Source organism: Electrophorus electricus, chromosome 19, assembly GCF_013358815.1.
Source record: "Electrophorus electricus isolate fEleEle1 chromosome 19, fEleEle1.pri, whole genome shotgun sequence".
Lineage (NCBI taxonomy): Eukaryota > Metazoa > Chordata > Actinopteri > Gymnotiformes > Gymnotidae > Electrophorus > Electrophorus electricus.
This window is the reverse complement of record NC_049553.1, coordinates 10,714,556-10,734,555: the sequence shown is the minus strand read 5'-3', so window position 1 is coordinate 10,734,555 and position 20,000 is coordinate 10,714,556. Positions and strand designations below refer to the sequence as shown.

Here is a 20,000-nt window from a genome sequence, read left to right as displayed (position 1 = left end):
CTCTGTCTGTGGCCTGGACCGTGGGTGGAGACCGACACCTGTCAATCAACGGAGGCTCCGTATCTGACGACAAAGAAATGCTGTTAGAATTCAGACTAAATAAGGCAACATGCCCTAAAATAAGAAGACCAACTAAAGGTAGTTCTGTCACACTGTGCATTCTGCACACAGGATGTCGTTCCTGAAGAACAATAGTGCGGGTGGCTTATTCCCAGACTCTGTAAAGAAGACGAAGAAGAACGTGACACACCGATGACGGTGACAGTGAAGGAGCAGTTGGCCTGGTTTCCAGCATGGTCAGTGGCTGTGTAGGTGATGAGCTCTGTACCGATGGGGAAAGGCTGGGTTGGGTTCAGAACAGGCATCACCTGGACAGACACCTGAAGAAGCAAATAGGACACACTCTGTCATAGGCAGTTCCAATAAAGGACCCATTACTCACAATTTTCAGATATTCAAATAAAGACAAGAAATGAAAAGACGAGCAAAGCTTACCTCCTCTCCGGAATTGTCACCCAGTATTGGTGCACCCAGCGTGATATTAGATGACCCCTGATGTTTGTCTGTTTCCATGATGATGTTCCCAGGGCATTCAATCCATGGAGGCTCTGCATCTGTGAGTGTTATGAAGAAAAACAGTGACATCATTTAAAAATGAAATGAACAAATGACCTGGGAGACGTGATGTCAGCAACCTGTTATCACTGCATGGGCAGCGTTATAACTTATTATATAAAACTTTACGTAAGACTTCAAAGACATGGTGCCCTGCCAACTGGTTCTGTTACTGATTAGTGATCTGAATGAGATTCAGACATGACATGCAGCATTACCTAATGCATAACTCAAATCCCCACACTCTGATCTCATACCACATCTGATCCGTATGTAGTTATACAGATCACGTATGACACGGCACCATCCAGTGGTTCTTGGTTCAGTCCTTTACAGGTACAAGTTGTTTTGGAGCTGCTCGTACATGAAGTGCCCCAGAGCCCATGTGTTTCATAACACTGACCTGGACTCACATGCTTACTGTTCACATAAAAACATTCATTAGCATGTGGATAAAAAAATTATTCTGGAACTTTTTTTTTTTTTTTTTTTTTACAAAGGACATACATAAGAGCACAATAACAACCAAAATTTACAGGCTTCCTCTTGTATGGATGTTGTGACCTCTTGTGACCTTCATTTTAGGATCTCATTACCTCTATATTACCTAAGAACAAACAGCACATAGCCATCGAAGAGTAAGCCATTGATTATGCAGTAATATGCAGTAATTGATTAGCATGTTTAGTCTGTGCTAAGGGAATGAAGTGGGAAGGGAAAAGTAGCTTGCTTGCTCCGTTTATTAGTCACTGGTACAGGCCCACAAGCATCAGAGGTTTAATCAAGCAGTCTGTGTTTTCTTCACAGGCCAAACAAATAGTTGTGGGTTAGAGTAATAGTCTTTATGAATCAGTCTGGCTGGCAGTCAGAACATGGGGCCAGTATTCCTGCACTAATTCTCAAATATATGCACAAGAGGAAATGAGAACACACAGACCCGTGACATGGCACACGCTGACAGACACTGATACATATGTGCATGCGCGCGCACACACACACACACACACACACACACACACACACAACCAAAGATACGCTGATGAAAGAGTCCCCTTTCCAGAAAGAAAGAAATGTGTGGCATACACATAGATAGACACACACACACACCCATTCCCACTACACACATACGCACCCTTTCACTGATATGCATACTCATGCACACTGCTTTCTTACCTGGGACATGAAGAGTCCCCCTTCCACTATGCCACTGCTCCAACAGATGAATGAGGACATAGAAAGGGCAACTCACTGATTAAAAGCAGAACTAACTGCTGCTCTTCCATAAGTTACAGCTTTAAAACGGCGACTCAGCTTCCAGACACTCTTCAACCAAGCACGCTGGTTAATGCTGGAATCTCTGAGGTTTTCACACATCATGTCTGGTGAGTTTAAACTAAAGCCTGATGAGTATTAAAGGGAAAGTTCAGTTGGGTGTCAACGCAGTAACAGCAGACCACCTGCTGCACCAAGCGTTCCATCTGCAGGCCTGACATGCACCATGCCACTACCACAAAGAGCAAGATCAAAGAGAGCACTATCAGCTAAGTGTGCACACAGGCACACGCACACAAGCAAACAGTACTTACCTGCACAGGTGGCTTTATGCAAATCGTTATTCCAGTCTCCAGAAGGCAAGCATCGCACCTCTGGATTACCCATGAGACGGTAGCCGTGACGACAGGATAATCGGCAGATGGCTCCACTCCGCACTGCTCTTTCTCCACAGACAGGTGGCATCAGGCGGACATGTTTAAAGGTTACGATTCGGGGACAGCGCACCTCTAAAGGAGAGCAACCAGGAGAGTGAGAGGGGAGAGAGAGAGAGAGAGACATACAGAGAGAGAGAGACATACAGAGAGAGAGAGATGGTCTTGAAGACAGACAAGATTACTCCACCCCAACTTCATTATATATATATATATATATATATATATATATATATATATATATATATATATATATATATAATCATATATAATCAAAAATGCATAGACACAGTGCTTTGGCATAACCTATAAATGCTAAGCATTTGTAACATTGCCATGGCAAAAACATCTAAAATATCATGCTGAATATGATTAGCCACTTAACAGACTACAGCTGAAGAAATAGTTTCCATAACATTAAGTTGAGAGTGAGTGAGGGAGAGAGAAAAAGTATGTCCTCAGAAGGGAAATCTAAGTACAGCATTTTACCACATCACTATTACAGAAACATGGGGTTTCTGCATTCCTGGACACAGTGCTAGAACTGTCTCTCTCTCGCTTTCTCACATTCTCTCACACACACGCATACAGCCTTTCACCCAGAACAAACTCACTCCCTGGCTCAAGCTGTGCTGGCTTGGCCACGGCTTTAGTGGACAGACGGTGCAGTACCAGGAGACAGAAAACGACAGTGCAAACACGAAACACACAACTGAAATGCTGATATGCTAACACCGAAACCCTCCAGAGCTGTTGGTGCTCTTTGGTCAGACAGACAGAGGTCCAAAGATAGAAGAACAAACAATGGTAACCACAGTGCTGGCCACCAGCGGCGTAGCGACATCTGGAGTGGGACCAGGATGACGTGCACACAAACACATTCACTACCTCCATCAGAAAGTGAGAGAGAGAGTCATAGACAGAGGGAGTGAGAGAGATGGAAAGCGATAAAAAGCAGAGAGGTTTGGCTGGGTCAGCAGACGTCTAAAAGCTTAAACGGAGAGCAGTGAGTCATGAGCCAGCCACAGAGTTGCAGACAAGCCCTTACTCTCTGTGTGTGTGTGTGTGTGTGTGTGTGTGTGTGCTTGCGCATGTTGACTCCTTAAAGTAATATCTCTTCTTGAAGTAATGAAGTGGGCAGCTTTTTGTATTTGTTTAAGTGTATGTGTGTGTGTTTGTGTGTGTGTTTGTGTGTATGTGTGTGTGTGTGTGTGTGTGTGTGTGTGTGTGTGTGTGTGTGTGTGTGTGTGTGTGTGTGTGTATATATATATAGCTTTGATTACGGCACGCATTCGATGTAGCATCGTTTCCACAAGCTTCTGCAATGTCACAACATTTATTCATTTTTCCAAGATCTTGTATTTATGATGGTTTGGACCACTGTGCAAAGTCTTCTCCAGCACATCCCAAAGATTCTCAATGGGGTTCAGGTCTGGATTCTGTGGTGGCTAATCCATGTGTGAAAATGATATCTCATGCTGACTGAACCACTCTTTCACAATTTGAACCCGATGAATCCTGGCATTATCATCTTGGAATATGCCTGTGCCATCAGGGAAGAAAAAATCCATTGATGGAATAACCTGATCATTCAGTATATTCAGGTAGTCAGCTGACCTCATTCTTTGGGCACATAACATTGCTGAACCTAGACCTGATGAACTGCAGCAACCCCAGATCATAGCACTGCCCCCACAGGTTTGTACAGTAGGCACGAGGCATGATGGGTGCATCACTTCAGCCACCTCTCTTCTTCCCCTGATGCATCCATCACTTTGGAACAGGGTAAATCTGGACTCATCAGACCACATGACCTTCTTCCATTGCTCCAGAGTCCAATCTTTATGCTCCCTAGCAAATTGAAGCTGTTAGCCTTACTGACAAGTGGTTTTCTTAAGGCTACACAGCCATTTAGTCCCAATCCCTTGTATTCCTTTCACATTGTGTGTGTGTAAATGCTCGTACTTTCACTATTAAACATATCCCTGAGTTCTACTGTTATTTTTCTACGATTTGATTTCACCATTCAGTTACGTGATCGCAGATCGCCGATTTCCTTCCTCGAAGATGATGTTTCCCCACTGTCCTTCCACTTTTTAATAACGCGTTGGACAGTTCTTAACCCGATTTTAGTAGTTTCAGCAATCTCCTTAAATGTTTTCTCTGCTTGATTCATGCCCATAATTTGACCCTTCTGAAACAGATGGACATCTTTTTCACCACCACAGGATGTGTCTTTCGACATAGTTGTTTAACAAATGAGAAGCCACTCAATGCATCAGTTATGCTTAGATAACTTGTTGCCAGCTGAAACATAATCACCCATGCAGTATATACATAAGCAGTTAAATAAGACCCTCTGTATGATTTGTATTGTACTGTGTTGTGGTTAAACTGCAGCTTGTTTAAACATAAAGGTGAGTGAGGAGACACGTATGTCTGACAGAGAAAGAAGGACAGAAGGGGGTGAGAGAGAGTGCAACAAAAACATACAGACCCCTCCCCTTCCCACAAGCTCACTGAAATGTTCCTGCTTTTGCAAAGACATCTGGATATGATGCACTTTCATTCTGGATCCTGTTGTATAGTACAAGACCAACAGCTAAAATCCTGCCTCATCTTTACTCTTCAGTTGTATTTATCCCTCAGTTGTTCCATGGAATTGAATCAGCAGAGCTTGTCTTCTCCCTAAATTAAGAGCTTTTTCCAATTTGGTGATGCAAAGGATCCTCTGGCTACCTGACTATGTGACTCAGGATGCAGTATTGGTGAAGGCTAACACACACACACACACACACACACACACACTCACACACACACACACACACACACACACACACACGCACGCACAGGTGTTAGCTTACCCACACACCGAGGTGGAGGGCTGCTCCACTGTGAGCTTGACAAGCAGGTGAGTTTGGCTTGGCCCTCTATCCTGTAGCCCTGCTGACAGTGCACTGCACACTCCAGCCTGTAGGGGGAGCCGCCTTCACTGCAATTCAGTTTGCCATGTGGTGGAGGCGAAAGTACTGGGCAGGAGCGCGCTGCAGAAAAAATGCACATGCACCATCAAACTCAAACAAACCACACAGAGGAGAGAGAACAATACAGGACTTCACTAAAGATAGACCGTGAGGGAGGGATATAGATACAAACAGAAAATGAGAGACAATGAGAAAATGAGAAAGCAGTAAAGGTAGCTAGTAAGAGTAAGGTTTGAAGATGTGTGAATTAATTATATCTCAGAATAATATTCTTGCATAGACTGAGCTTTTAGAACTAGTGGGAGACTGAGTTTATGGTTCTATATAGTATATGACACACACACACACACACACACACACACACACACACACACACACACACACACACACACACACACACACACACACACACAAATCCAGCAGTGAGAATCTGCTGGGGAAGGTGCTGTTATACAATATACTTTCTACAGTTGCTGAGATAAACGGGGAGCTACAAGCCTTCGTAAAACGTTCTCCGTCTGGGAGTGAGCAAGGATGAGAGAAGATCTGAGAGGAATCAGTAATCAGGTAGGTCAGTGGGTAGGCAGTGTAGTGGGCAGTGTGTTAAACTGCATGTCTCACCTGTGCAGATGGGCGGAGCTCCAGACCAGGTGCCATTTGCTTGACACAGTCTAATGCTGCTTCTCTGCAGCTCAAAGCCTGGCAAACAGCGTACACCACACGCTGAGTTATACTGGTTATTACACACACTCTGGATGAAGAAGCCATGCTCTGGAGGAGAGAGAACTGAACACACCACCGCTACAGAGTGAGTGAGAGAGCGAGAGAGCAAGAGAATTAGAGAAACAGGGAGACAGAGATAATCCAGAGAGAGTCAGGGAGAGACAGTGAGAAACAGAAAGATGAACAATCAGGATTAAATACATGAATTACAAATATGCAAATACATGAAAATTACTGATATATACACAGACACTATGTATAATAACTCCACAGTAAATACACATAAATAAAAAGTTTTAAAGGAGTCCGTTTACGTACCCCTGAAAGAAATCATTAAAGCAATTTTTAAAAAACATCCCAACCAATAAAGAATCAGCACTTCACCACCCACAAAGTGTGTACCTTGACAGGTGTGGTTGTGCAGTCTGTAGCCATCCTTACACACACAGTCAGATAGGGCAGTGCTGCCGGGTCTGGAGGTGTGCTGGGGGTCAGGGCAGGACTGACATGTCCCCACACCGCCCGGCACTGCCTCAGGCTTGTATGTACCCGATGGGCATGCTGGGGAGAGGGTAGAAGAGAGAGAGAGAGAGAGAGAATTAGAAGATCATCCATGATACTCTAAAACAATGTATTTCCATAAGTTATGAGAACAAAATCCAAGAGCACTGGAACTGTTGACATTATTTCAGTAATGCCACTGCTGCTATTATTTCAGTATCCTAAATTCCAGTACGTTAAAAACTAAAAAAAATCAAACAAAGGAGATGAAAAAACTGCTAAAGATGTTACAGTGACAATGAGTGAGCTATACATCTGAGACAGGAAGGCTGTTAAAAAGGGGGACAGAAAGGCCAGATGAATGGGTGGGACAGGAATGAACATTTGTAAGATGATAATCTGAGGTCATGATTGTGATGCAATACTATAGTAAACTTTAATGTGTCTAACATAAGTCAATCTGTATCATTTGGAAACAGCAGCTAAATCCCCAACATTTTCAAGGTTTACTGAAGATTTGCATTGCTGAAGGTTTGTTTAGTAGGAATCACTGCATAAATGACCAAGAGTTTACCCTCTTTTGTAAAATTCCCTTAATTTCTGTTCATCTGTGAAAATATCAAAGACATTTTTCATAAATGCATATAAAAAACCCAGACAGTCATTATCAATGGTCTCACTGTACCATATGTCGAGACATGGTAATCCAGTCAAAGTGCAGGAAACATTGGCTGGACCAAATGACTTGGACTAAAGATCCATTCAGTGCAGGATGAAACTAAGTGCTCATATGGAGCGCCTAGTTGTTTATTTCCAGCATCATTTCCAAATGCAAAGTTCTCCCATCGCTTACTCTCCTTCTTGTTCTTTCTATGATGAAGCGCGGAGGTAATGCATCTCTGTGCCAACATGCTCTCTCCCCACATAAACAGTGGAAGAGTCATACCCACCCACTCTTCCATCAAGTTAGCTGCCACTTTGCCAGCTCCAAACAAACTCACAGCAAACAGATTCCAATCATTTCTGGATCTCACTGATTGTATTGCAACTGGTTGAGCAGAAAGGTCACTCAGACAATCTTGGTCTTGTTCCTGGGGTTACGTAAGGTGCTTGTGAAGCTGAATGTAAACGTCGTCCCCTCAGCCTCCCCCCTCTGTTTCAGTTTAAGGGGTCTACAGGAAAGCTACTTATTTTTAATGTGAATAATATTTCACTGGTTATGAAACAAAGGAAACAGTGTGTCAGGTTGAGTTTTGATGGTTGGATGCTGGTTTTAAAAGGCTGGCAGTCAGCAGTGGGTACTGACCAAGGAAGGAGAGAGAGAGAGAGACAGAGAGAAAGAATGAGAGGGAGAGAGAGAGAGAGAGAGAGAGAGAGAGAGAGAGAGAGAGAGAGAGAGAGAGAGAGAGATGGACAGCACAAAGGGGCAAAGAAAGACAGAGAAAGATAGATGATTGGGAGCTGCCTATTCTACAAGGAAAGAGAGACAGACAGATGAGAAAGAAGTGCATGAGTGACAGACAGACAGTCAGCCAGAAGAAGAGACAAACAATGAAAAAAAAGGCATGTGAGTGAAAAACAGACAGATGGAGGCAGGGTGGGATGGGAAGGATGGAGTGCTGACAGAGTGAGAGACAGCGAGATGCATGACGAATGACTCCATAAAAAGGCAAAAGATAAAAATTAAATGTAAAAAACAATTAAAAAGAATGGAGAACATAGTGTCTCTTTATGACAACTTCATTGAGAAACTATATGAAAAACATTAGAGTGAGATACATTTTATGCTGCAGAGATTTAGGAGACTCCCCACATCCATGAACATTGTAAATTTAGACCTTTATATACAGAGGAAAGCCCTGCTAGGAAAAAAAGAAGATTTGCATTTGCAGACGGACCTGGTCATAAAAAACAGCCAAAACATTCAGGACAAATGCAAAGGCATGCGAGAGTGATTATAAAACTGAATACATGAACAAGATGCTAAATATATGTCCTTACTGAGAACTCCATATCTCATCTGTCCTTAGGCTACTCTAGCCTTTTAGACATAGCAAATTTTATGCTGGAACTGCTGGATAGAGAAACCTGAAGTAATGACACACTTAGCTACCAATGTTAGAAAAGGCTCTCCATTACTAAAGATCAGTGTTACTGTAATTCCTAAACATTTCAGGTCAGAAAACATGAATCTCCATTTTGGTCTTGATCTAAGAGTAGTTGCATGTTTCGTTTGTATGGATATGATAATGACTCTAGAAGAGAATGCAAGTCACAGATCAGTCTTTTACAGTATCAGTAGTGTTAACAATCATTTAAATCACTGCCGGCCAGCAGCTGGTTACATAAGTAATGAACTTCAAATCTGCTTTTACTCCTTTTATCCACAACTGAATGAGAAACAATGAGCGTACTGAACCGGGGCAGTCACGGGACTAAAATACACCCATTTCTGGCCCACAGTGGAAACAGAGCAGTACAAACTAGTGCTGCAGTGGCCTCTAAGTGAACGTTCAGGGGCTTTATTCAGTTGGAAAACTCCAATGACTGTTTTAAAAGCTGAGCCCTACTAGAAGGCCTGTACTTCATGAAGGGGGCAATGTTTTTTCTGACATGCCTTTACATGCTCGTGGTACAGTCCCCTTATGACCTGCGAGAATGCTTTAGTCCATCTTCTCCCAGATGTCCTTGGTTTTACGCAACCTTATGGCATGACTTCACAGTGCCGCCACACTTCATTACACACATACGAGGCCAGAACAAGGCATCTCCCCTTGGCCTCCCTCTGGCCCTGCTCACAGGCGTCCTGGCCAGGGAGCACTAATTATGACCGTCCTTGCACGGCTCCAACCACGGTCAGGACCCAGACATGATATGAAAATGGTGGGAACATGCAGAGTGGAGCCCAGAGCACAGATTCACGAGTGCGCTAGCCAGTGCACACGGACAGACGTACTTGCGCACACAAGCTTACAACAGAAAAATCACAGGCTTTTCTCTTTACACACACACACACACACACTATACAATGTTCCATAGCAAGGATGGGCTATAACAGCAGACAACCAGTTTGAGTGCCATTGCAGCCTAAGGGAAACAGAAAGGGAAGACTCCAGTGACACAAAGAGTAGAAAATCCTCAGTTGGATCATTGAGAAGCAGAAGAACATTATCTCATCAGATGAATCCAGATTTCTGTTGCATCATGTGAATTCAGAATTTGGTGCAAGCAGTAGGAGGCGATAAGCCCTTCCTGTCAGGTGTCAACAGTTCAGGCTGGTGGAGGTGGAGTAATGGTGTGGGGAATGTTTTCATGGCACACCCTGGCTCCTCAGGTACCTGTGGCCGACCAAGTTCATCCCTTCATGGCAGCTGTATACCCTATTGCAGAAGGATACTTTCAGCAGGACAATGCGCCATGCCATAAGGGTCATATAGTCATGGACTGGTTCCAGGAACATGACAGTGAGTTTCCCTGACCTTCACAGTCCCCAGATCATACTCCTATAGAGCATCTCTGAGACCAGGTAGAAGATGCTGTTCAGAACACCTAATTTACAGCATCTGTGAGAAGCAATCCTGTTTGCATGAGCCAAGATTCCTGTGGAATGATTTCAACGACTAGTAGAATCTATAGCACAACAAATTCCTGTGGTTCTCAAGGCCAAAGGAGTTCCAACACACTACTGTCTGTCATGTTTTTCATTGAAAGACTAAAATATAGCACTTGCATAAGTATTCAGGCTTTTTGATGTCACTCGCTGTTCAGTCCAGTGCATCCTTCTTTTATGGATAATATTGAAAATGCAGCTTAATTGGAGCCTACTAGTGCATAATTTAATTCATTGGACATAATTAGATAAGGCCCTTACCTGTCTATAATATCTCACAGTTGATAGTATATGTCACAGGGAAAATAAAGTCATGAAGTCGAGAGACTTGTCCACAGACCTGTTAGATGGGACTGTGTCAACACCTAGATCTCAGAAGGGATACAAGAAAATTTTTGCAGCATTGAAACTGCTCAAGAACATGGTAGCCTCCATTAATCTCAAATGGAAAAGGTTTGGGACCAACAAAAGTCTTCCTTTCTCTGGCTGCCCAGCCAAATTCAGAAATTGGGGATGGGAGTTCTTGGTCAAATAGGTAAACAAGAACCCAGTGGTCACTATGACTGACATCCAGAGTTCCTTTGTGAGCTTAACCTTACAGAAAGACATCAGTGCAGCAATCCACTAATATGGTCTATATGGTATATTGGCCAGACAGACACCATTCTTCACTAAAGGGCAAACTGGAGCCTGCTTGAAGTTTGCCATTAGGTGCCTGTACAACTCTCAGATCATGAGCAACATCATTTAGTCTGATGAAATGACAATTTAACTATTTGGACACAATACCCAGTGTGTTTGGAAGAAACCAGACACGGAGCATCACCTCATTAATACTATTACTACAGTCTATAGCTATTACCACAGTCTATTCATATTACTACAGTCAAACATGATGGTGACAGCTTCATGCTGTGGGGTTGTTTTTCTGCGACACAAATGTGGAGACAATTTAAGAAAGAGGGGAGCTGAAGGCAGAAGTATATCGAGCAATCCTGGATTTTAAAAAATCTTTCCAGAGTTCCCAAGATCTCAGGCTGGGGTGAAGGTTTATATTTCAGCAAGACAATGACCCAAATCATACAATCAAGAAAACACAGGAGTAGCTTCAGTAAAACTCTGTGAAAGTCCTGGAAAGGCCAAGCCAAAGTCTGGAGCCGAACCCATTAGAGCAACTCTGGAGAGTCCTGAAAATGCCTGTGCACTGATGCTCCCCAGCCAACCTGTCTGAGCTTGAATGATTCTGCCAAGAGGAATGGGACAAACTTCCAACAGAAAGAAGAATGGGACAAACTTCCAGCAGAAAGGTGTGGCAAGCAGAAAACTGCACAGGAACGGAGATAGTGGTAACACTGCAGATTTAAGCAACAATGGGGACAAAATACAAACTATTCCCATGGTGTAAACAGGAATGGAGATAAACTTTATGTCATTCCCATGGGAATGAAGTAATGCTTAAAGACAGTTGTGACTGGCTGTAAGGTGTGTCAATCATTTTTGCAAATCTTACACCATCTGTTAACCTCATAAAACCCACTCTAAGGCAGATGATTAGACAGTTATTCTTCAAAAAAGTGACCGATTACATTTTCAACAAATGAATAATGCAGAAAGCTATGTATGAAAACACTATGCACTAATCAAAGTGGAAGGACAACGTGTCTGGCAGTCAGCATTACATTTTAGTTTGCCAAAGTTTAGGTTGACTATGGCAGTCTAGTGGTGCCTTCTATCATCGGCTGAATCAGTTTTGGGTGTTAGCTGCACACATTTCGCATAGTTTACATACCTTGAGGCTTGGGTGCAGCTTTGAACTAGTTTTGATGTTTAAAAAAAAGTTTTTAAAAAATGTCTATTTGCTAAAATAGTTAGAAACTTCAAATTCATCTCTTGCTCAAGACCAAATCTGGCAAACAGAAAAAATGTATAAGGATTACTATTTACATTTTTGCCATACTATGGATTATATTTGTATCCTGCATTATTATATATTATATTTGTATACAACAACATACAGTACATTATTTTTCTAATGGTTAGAAAACCTCCTCAAATGAAAAAAAAAATGTATATGATGAAAAACAACACATTTAAACAGCAGAGAACACTGTTGAGGCACATGGGCATGTTGTGGGGACAGGTATGATGTCATTTTAATGCCAAAACCTGAGGGTGCAAATACATGAGAAAAATGTAGACATGCACATTTTAAGATTTTGAGTGTGTAAATATCCTGTTCTCAATTGTAAATGTGAAACATGCAAGCACAAAAAGAAAGAAAGTATTTCTGGTGAATTTATCATAATGTCATGCTCAATCTATCATTTTCCATTCTCAAATGTTTTGTCTCCTTCAAAATTTGATCAATGTGTTTTGACATGGGGGTGGTTTTGACAGTTTGGAAGCAGGCTCAAGGGTGTTTCTCTCAGTGAATGCTATTGGCTGATGGCAAGTTTATAGTTTTTGTTAGCAAATGCTACTGGCTGATGGCACGTTTGTAGTTTCTGTTAGCAAATACTATTGGCTGATGGCACGTTTGTAGTTTCTGTTAGCGAATACTATTGGCTGATGGCACGTTTATAATACTTCACCTTGTGTTTTTGCACCTCTTTCGAATGCAGGGAGGGGAGGGCATGTTGCTAGGTAACGCAGGTATGGGGTGGGGATAGTGTTTAAGCATGTGGGCATGAGGTGGTTATGCTCTTAGGTATATCAGGGATTGGTGGAGAATAGGAAATAGAACTTCAATCTCATTCCCACAAAGACCCGAGGAACTGTTTCACTCTGACAGCATTAGATCTCATAAATCGGGGTGATCTATGTGCTTGAGCATGTGCTGCTGCCAATGCCACATGACTATTTTTTCTATCTATTAGATGACATGTGTACTCTCAGTTAGGAGTTCATAAATTACTGTAGAACCTCGCCGAATCAATAAGAGGTTTTCAAAATATTTTATTTTCAAAAATGCCTGCCCTGAAATGATGCTGTATGTGAACCTACAGAGGTCCTGAGTACTAGGAAAGGATGAGAAGAGAGCTAAATATGACTAAAAGCATGTGGATAAACTGTGGATAAAGGCTAAATCTAGAATTTAATCATAGCACTGGGGCTCTCAGAACTCCACCGAACCTCTCCACATTCTTTTTACATTAAAGAAGGAAGAAACACCATTTTGTTGTGCTTTCTAAGTGAAAGTTAGGAGATGCAATCAACTTTCCATGAGCCACACACACGGATGGGCAGGACAGAAGCAGAACAGAAACACAAAATAAAGTACTCAAGGCAACTATAACTAGCCAAAATCTAAAACCTCTTATATGGTAAATGTTTTTACCGTTTTGGTTATGATTTGGCTTTATTTTCTGATGGTGACTCCACCATTCACACACAGGTATATACCACTTCTTGTTCTGGTCATTACAGTCATGTGCACAGCTGAAATTTACTTAAGGTTTATTTATTTAAGGTTCAGGTGAGCCTGAGCTCAAACATAGCATGAAAGACTGCTACACAGCACAAGTAGAGACCAAGTCAGTGAGCACTCTTAAATTACAAAGCGCATGGCAAAAAAACCCCACACATGTTATTTTGCCTATCGCAGGTAATCATTTTCCATGACATCATAATGGAGAAGTCAGTGAGCTAAAGCCACAGTGCTGCTATTTTGTTCCGTATCCATGCAGCCATAACTAAGAACAACACAATCCCTAACTGCTTAATTACACACTCCATGTTGCCCTGCATTCTCTAAATTTGCTCTGAACTTCACAAGAATGACCCACAGTATGTATTCACACACACACACGCATCCACACCCTCACAGACATGCACATACACACTGGCACCATATGGAGAAAGAAAAATGAGCTCAACCTCAAGAGTTCAAGAAAGGGAGGAGAAGAAAGTGTGGAAAAGGAAGAACAAAATAACATGCAGAACATGATGACAACTTTGTGACCTCACTAAACTATGTAAATCCATCAGAGAGTGGAGCCTTCAGACCCTTCTAGCATGACATCTGTTACCGTCCAGGCAGACATTGAGCGAAGGGGAAATTAACTACAGGGGCTGGAAATCAGTCTGTCTGGAGTGTGTTCGACAGCTGACAGGAGCATAGTTGTGAGGTCATGGCCCCAGCAGGGCAGAGCAACCAGAAACCTTTTAAAGTGGCTGTGTGTGTTCATGCGGATAGAAATCACTTTAGACACCCCTTCAAAGTACATAAATAAGCGTTATCAGTCTATAAAATGTAACCAACAATCTAAATGCTGGAGACAAGCACAACTAGCCTAACAGCCATTTGAGCAACGTTACCCTCACCAGAAGGATGGCATTTTTGTTTTAAGATTTTTAGTAGGGTGTGTGTGTTTATGGGTGTGCGTGAGTGTGTGGGTGTGTGGCCGTGTGTGTCTGTGCACGTGTGTCTGTGTGTATGTTGGTGGGGAATTTGAGGTTTAGTCATGATGACCCTCATTTGTCAGGAATGATGGGGGGCCCTGACACAGATAAGTGAAAGAGGGAGCAGAGGTCAGGGGCCCATGGCTCCCATCACCACTACTGACAGAGAAAAGGAAAGAAAGCTTGTGTGTGAGAGAGAGAGAGAGAGAGAGAGAGAGAGAGAGAGAGAGAGAGAGAGAGAGAGAGAGAGATAAGAACAGGAAAGAAGTGTGTGCTGTCACTGTTCTCGCGCCTTTGTCCACTGCGATCCCTGGGTCACACTCAGGGAGGGAATATGAGTTTCATGAGGACTGTTTTTCTGGTGGAAGGGTTATTTTACACAGCCCATATACAGTAAATCTTCCTTTTATGAGGAACAAACACTGACAACAAGATGCTTCTGTGCGTGCTGAGAAAGGGACAAAAGGAAGGAGAGACATGTTTGTGTGAATTGAGGTTTGTGAAATTCGGTCTGGTGCTCCTGGCTGCCCTAATTACTGGATCACTGTCACAAACACTTTTACACAGTCACACAAACTGTAGTTTAAGCATAGTAATAGACACACACTAAGCCATTTAACATGTCAATTTACGGTTGCGCACGCATGTCTCTCGTAAGCACTGCTGCGCTATTTATGACCCTAAGTAACAGTCACTTTACAAGATTACACAGTTTCAAACCCTTGCTCCTTATTCTGTAGCTTTTAATTAGTACACTTTATGAGAATGTGGCTAACTCTGGAATCCCCTTTGCATGTGTCTTTGAGAACAGTAAGGAAAGGAACCTTCCAAAGGTAGCCCATAGCAGGGCCAATCTCGGATTTGGGATCCTTGTCCCAGGGCCACACTCTGTGCAATATTGTCCCAGGTGATCTCAGACCAAAAAATAAATCAAAAATAGAAGAAGCTCTCAGATCCCCATTAAACAGTAACTTTTACCAGAAGCACCAGAAAAGCCCATTTGAAAAACTCCACCTGGCTGTCTTCCTGTGCAAATGACAGTGGAAAGATACATATCTTTAAGTTGAATGTGTTCCATTTAAAAAAATGAGGAGATGTCTGTGGACCCTGAGCCAGAGCCCTCAGAGGACCAGAGGCGTGTACCCTGCGTGAGCGCAGCAGCCAGCCACCGAGCACTTAGCCCACTCAGCCGCCGCCATCTGGAACAGGAACTCTTTCCTATGTGGGCAGTCTACCACTGTAGCAGAGGTTACATTTCCTGGTCTTGCAGAGAAAAGTTTCCCATTCCAGTTTCAAAGGCTGGGATGTGCAGTCTCCACATAAACCTGAAGATCTATGTGGCCACTAAAAACTCAAAAAAGTGGAACACATTTACAGCAACTGTGCTGAATTCTGTCAGGAAATTAATATAACTTCACATAATCTGTTTTTGTTATATTCAGAATAATGAATGATCATGCTGATGTGGACAGAAATGGCAGTGTACAAAGCTGTCTTCTATCCAGAAAGAATATCTTGGAAAAAGCCACCCATTACAGCATGGAAAAAATCCTTCAACCAAGATAGATATGTCATAAACAAACCTATAATCTTTTGGCAAGATCATAAGCTGATAAATATGTCAACGTCTGGATGCAGGAAGGATTTATGACTCATTATGTTCAAAATTTAACATGAAACCATTCATTTTGTGCTTCATCAGACACATAGCATTTGGAAGGATAAAGCTCTCGAATGAAGATTATTCCAGATTATTCTCTGGATTTGGAGGCCCAGACTGGCTCCTCTTAGCCTCACAGTCAAGATCCAAATACACAATATAAAACTCATACCTACCGCAAATAACCCGGGGATGGGACCAGTTCACTTTAGGGCTAGTGAGAGGAGGGTAAAGCAGGTGAGAAAGAAACGGGGAGAGTGAGTGACAGATTGAAAGAGGGAACAGTGAGGAAAAGATGAGTCCTATAAATAATAAACAAAAAGGAGAGAGATGGGGAGGGAGGCAAGATGAGGGACAGAAGACCCCTAAAACTCTCATCCCAGTGTAGCAAACCTTATATGGTGTGCTCTGTTATTTGAAGAATTAAAGATAGAAAGAAATAATGAGAAAGAGACAGACAGAAGTTCCCTAATATTGTGAAAAGATGATTCACTTAAAAAACCATTATGTAACTCCCTGGAAACAAGATAGAAATTTATAAATACACTGACTTTGCTAACTGCTGCTAAAGTGATTACTGGCATAGGTGTGACTTTGTAAGACAGAGTCTAACTGTAATATCAGAGATCAAGAGGTCTGTCTGTACTGGGCCTTCCTTTATGAAGCTGTGTAAACTAATGACCATGACCATGGTGCACACGTACAGAGTGGAATAATTGGTACTATTATTCCAGTGTGAGACATGTGTTCTTAGGAAGTGCATCTGTAGTTTCTTTATTCTGAGTTCTGGCACACAGCAGGCCATGGACTGTAGAATTGATTTGGAGCCCCCTGCATGGGGCAGGAAACAATCGAGAAATGGAGAAAACACAGGGTAGGGGGTCGTTACAAGTACAGGAGGTTGAACCCCCCCATTTGCAACATTTCTGCCTCCCCTCTGCAGACGGCTAACATTCTCCGGATTCCTCCTGCCGGTTGTCCTCTATGTCCTTCTGCTGGATTTATGAGTATGTTGGGGTTTGTTTGCAGAATCCAAGCCATTCAATTTGAAGTAAATATTTACAGTTCACACTATGAGGAAATGAAGGTGCAGCCCTTCGTGACCCCTGACTCTGGACACTGAACCTACAATCACAGCTGCCACGCGTCACCGTGACGGTATCCTTAGTTAAGGGAGAAAATACACGCTGGAAGATGAAGAGTGAATGTAGTTCTGTTTAAACATGCTTCCTGCAATTGATTAATATCTCACGTCAAAGACATAACTCGAGGCTTTATATGCCATCATTCTTTTTCTTCACCTCCCTTTATTTCTTTAACTTCTAACCCTTTGACTCTCTCTGCTGATTCCCATTCTCACTGTTATTAAAGCATCAAGAATTAAATCAATAGAAATATCTTAATGAGTAACAGAGCCGAGTGACTTCTGCTGTCTGACTGCTAGCAGCTTTAGTGGCTGATGGAGCCTAAGGCCAGTTCAGGTCTACACTCTGGTTCTTACGTACAACACATTAAGTGCACTCTGAAGGCCATTCCTTGTTTTGGAGAATCACTTTTGATAAAGAATTCAGGCTTGGCTTAGCCCTTAGGTCTGATTTTATCTATAACACAAAAATCTGAACATGAGCACACAAGGGAGGTATGAGTTTGAATTTAAGGAGGTTCCTTCCTATCCTTCAAATCTGACCTGGAATCAGTTTTTAAAACCCTCTACTGAGGTCCTTAACAAATAGAATAGTAGCCTTTATATCAGTCTTTTGTCTTGTCACCATGCGTTTATTGTCTTATAATTAGTACTCACAGAGGACTGAGTACATCCAAAACCAGAATCAGCTATTTCAACCCTCACTCACCATACAGACTTCAACAGATATCAGTGTACATGTCTCAGAACAGGTCCTACTTCAGTAAATCAAATCTCAGACAGTATAGAGACACAGGAAGTCCTGGTCTCCACTGGGCTTTTCCAGCATCTTCCACACTCAGAGGCCCCCTTCCATCTGCCTTTTGTCACAAACTAAAACATTCTGCTATTAACTGAACAGTGAGACACCATTTCTTCATGAGGCAACATCTGACTATAATTTATGGCGTTTCATAGCATCTCAAACTAAAACCACAACAAGCACATGCACAAGGCATGGAATGAGAGGAGAAAGAATCTGAGTGGAGGAGATGGAAAGAGAAAGAGAATACAACCACAATTACCACCAACTTGAAAATGACATGGCATGATTATCACCTGATCAAGCTCATTTGCTTTCTCCACTAGCTTGTCTGTGCTGTGGAACAGCCACAGTGCCAGACTGTGGAACAGCCACAGTGCCAGACTGTGGAACAGCCACAGTGCCAGACTGTGGAACAGCCACAGTGCCAGACTTGCCATCTCCCTGTCTCCTTTCCATACTCAACATGGAACATTCCCTGGGGCCTCCCCAGACATGTGATCATCTTTGTCCAGGTTACAGCACGTCGGCCCGTGGAAGTCTGCAGATAATACCGAGTCAGCCTGTTATGGCCATTAGAGCTGGAGTGTATGAGCAAGAAGGAACACGGTTTAGTTTGGCCTTAAAGGATTGCGGAAAATGCAAAAGAAAGTAATCACCACAAAAGAAGGGAGTAAATATGGCTTTTATAAATCTTAGCAATTACTGTAAAAACACTATGTGGGAGACTTATGTGAATACACACACTGATTAACCAAACTATTTTGCATTATCTTTAATTCATTAGTTGTGAGATATTTTGTAGATAGTGTGTTTAATGAAAATACCGACATAATGACCGTTAGCACATTAGTGTCTCCGTTTCGAGTGAGTAAAGAACTGAGAAGGAAAGTGAGAACTTGAGTGTGAACAGAAATAGAGCACTACAGAAACAGTAAGAAGTGAGAAGGAAAGTGAGAACTTGAGTGTGAACAGAAATAGAGCACTACAGAAATAGTAAGAAGTGAGAAGGAAAGTGAGAACTTGAGTGTGAACAGAAATAGAGCACTACAGAAACAGTAAGAAGTGAGAAGGAAAGTGAGAACTTGAGTGTGAACAGAAATAGAGCACTACAGAAACAGTAAGAAGTGAGAAGGAAAGTGAGAACTTGGGTGTGAACAGAAATAGAGCACTACAGAAACAGTAAGAAGTGAGAAGGAAAGTGAGAACTTGAGTGTGAACAGAAATAGAGCACTACAGAAACAGTAAGAAGTGAGAAGGAAAGTGAGAACTTGAGTGTGAACAGAAATAGAGCACTACAGAAACAGTAAGAAGTGAGAAGGAAAGTGAGAACTTGAGTGTGAACAGAAATAGAGCACTACAGAAACAGTAAGAAGTGAGAAGGAAAGTGAGAACTTGAGTGTGAACAGAAATAGAGCACTACAGAAACAGTAAGAAGTGAGAAGGAAAGTGAGAACTTGAGTGTGAACAGAAATAGAGCACTACAGAAACAGTAAGGGAGAGAGAGGGAAAGAAAGAGAACCCTATGGTATAAAGTCAAATGCAATATGAAAGAAATATTTAAACAAAGATGCAAAAACAAAAACAAGCCTCCATCATCCAGTATCACTCAGGTGACAGACTCTGCTTTGTATGCAGTGTGCCCAGCCTTACTCAGGCTGCTCTCTGGCTTTACAATAGGTTCTGTGTGCATTTATGCTCATTTTCTCATAGCGATTTAATTTTACTGCACTAATTGTTTATTTCTCTGACCACATTGTGAGTTTATTCTTGGCTCAGTATGTTTGTCATTTCTCTGGCAAGACTGTGAAGAAGCAAACTGCCCATTACCACAAACAAGAAGCGAAAATCCAA

General features: G+C 42.3%; 1 protein-coding gene across 5 annotated transcripts in view; it reads right to left on the bottom strand.

Annotated features, from left to right (window-relative positions):
* The window catches only part of svep1 (sushi, von Willebrand factor type A, EGF and pentraxin domain containing 1), a 71,866-nt gene that overhangs the window by 33,276 nt on the left and 18,590 nt on the right, over positions 1 to 20,000 (bottom strand). For 4 of the 5 annotated variants that reach the window (XM_035519958.1, XM_035519955.1, XM_035519956.1 and 1 more), the window contains exons 4-10: positions 6,431 to 6,589; positions 5,927 to 6,106; positions 5,186 to 5,365; positions 2,202 to 2,396; positions 496 to 614; positions 251 to 380; positions 1 to 63 (exon numbers count right to left, since the gene is read on the bottom strand). The exon at positions 1 to 63 is cut by the window's left edge and continues 45 nt beyond it. In XM_035519958.1, the coding sequence (XP_035375851.1) occupies positions 1 to 63; positions 251 to 380; positions 496 to 614; positions 2,202 to 2,396; positions 5,186 to 5,365; positions 5,927 to 6,106; positions 6,431 to 6,589 (1,026 nt within the window). Of the gene's footprint in view, positions 64 to 250; positions 381 to 495; positions 615 to 833; positions 1,596 to 2,201; positions 2,397 to 5,185; positions 5,366 to 5,926; positions 6,107 to 6,430; positions 6,590 to 20,000 lie in introns of those variants that run through there. The other variant, XM_035519959.1, reaches the window with a different exon arrangement.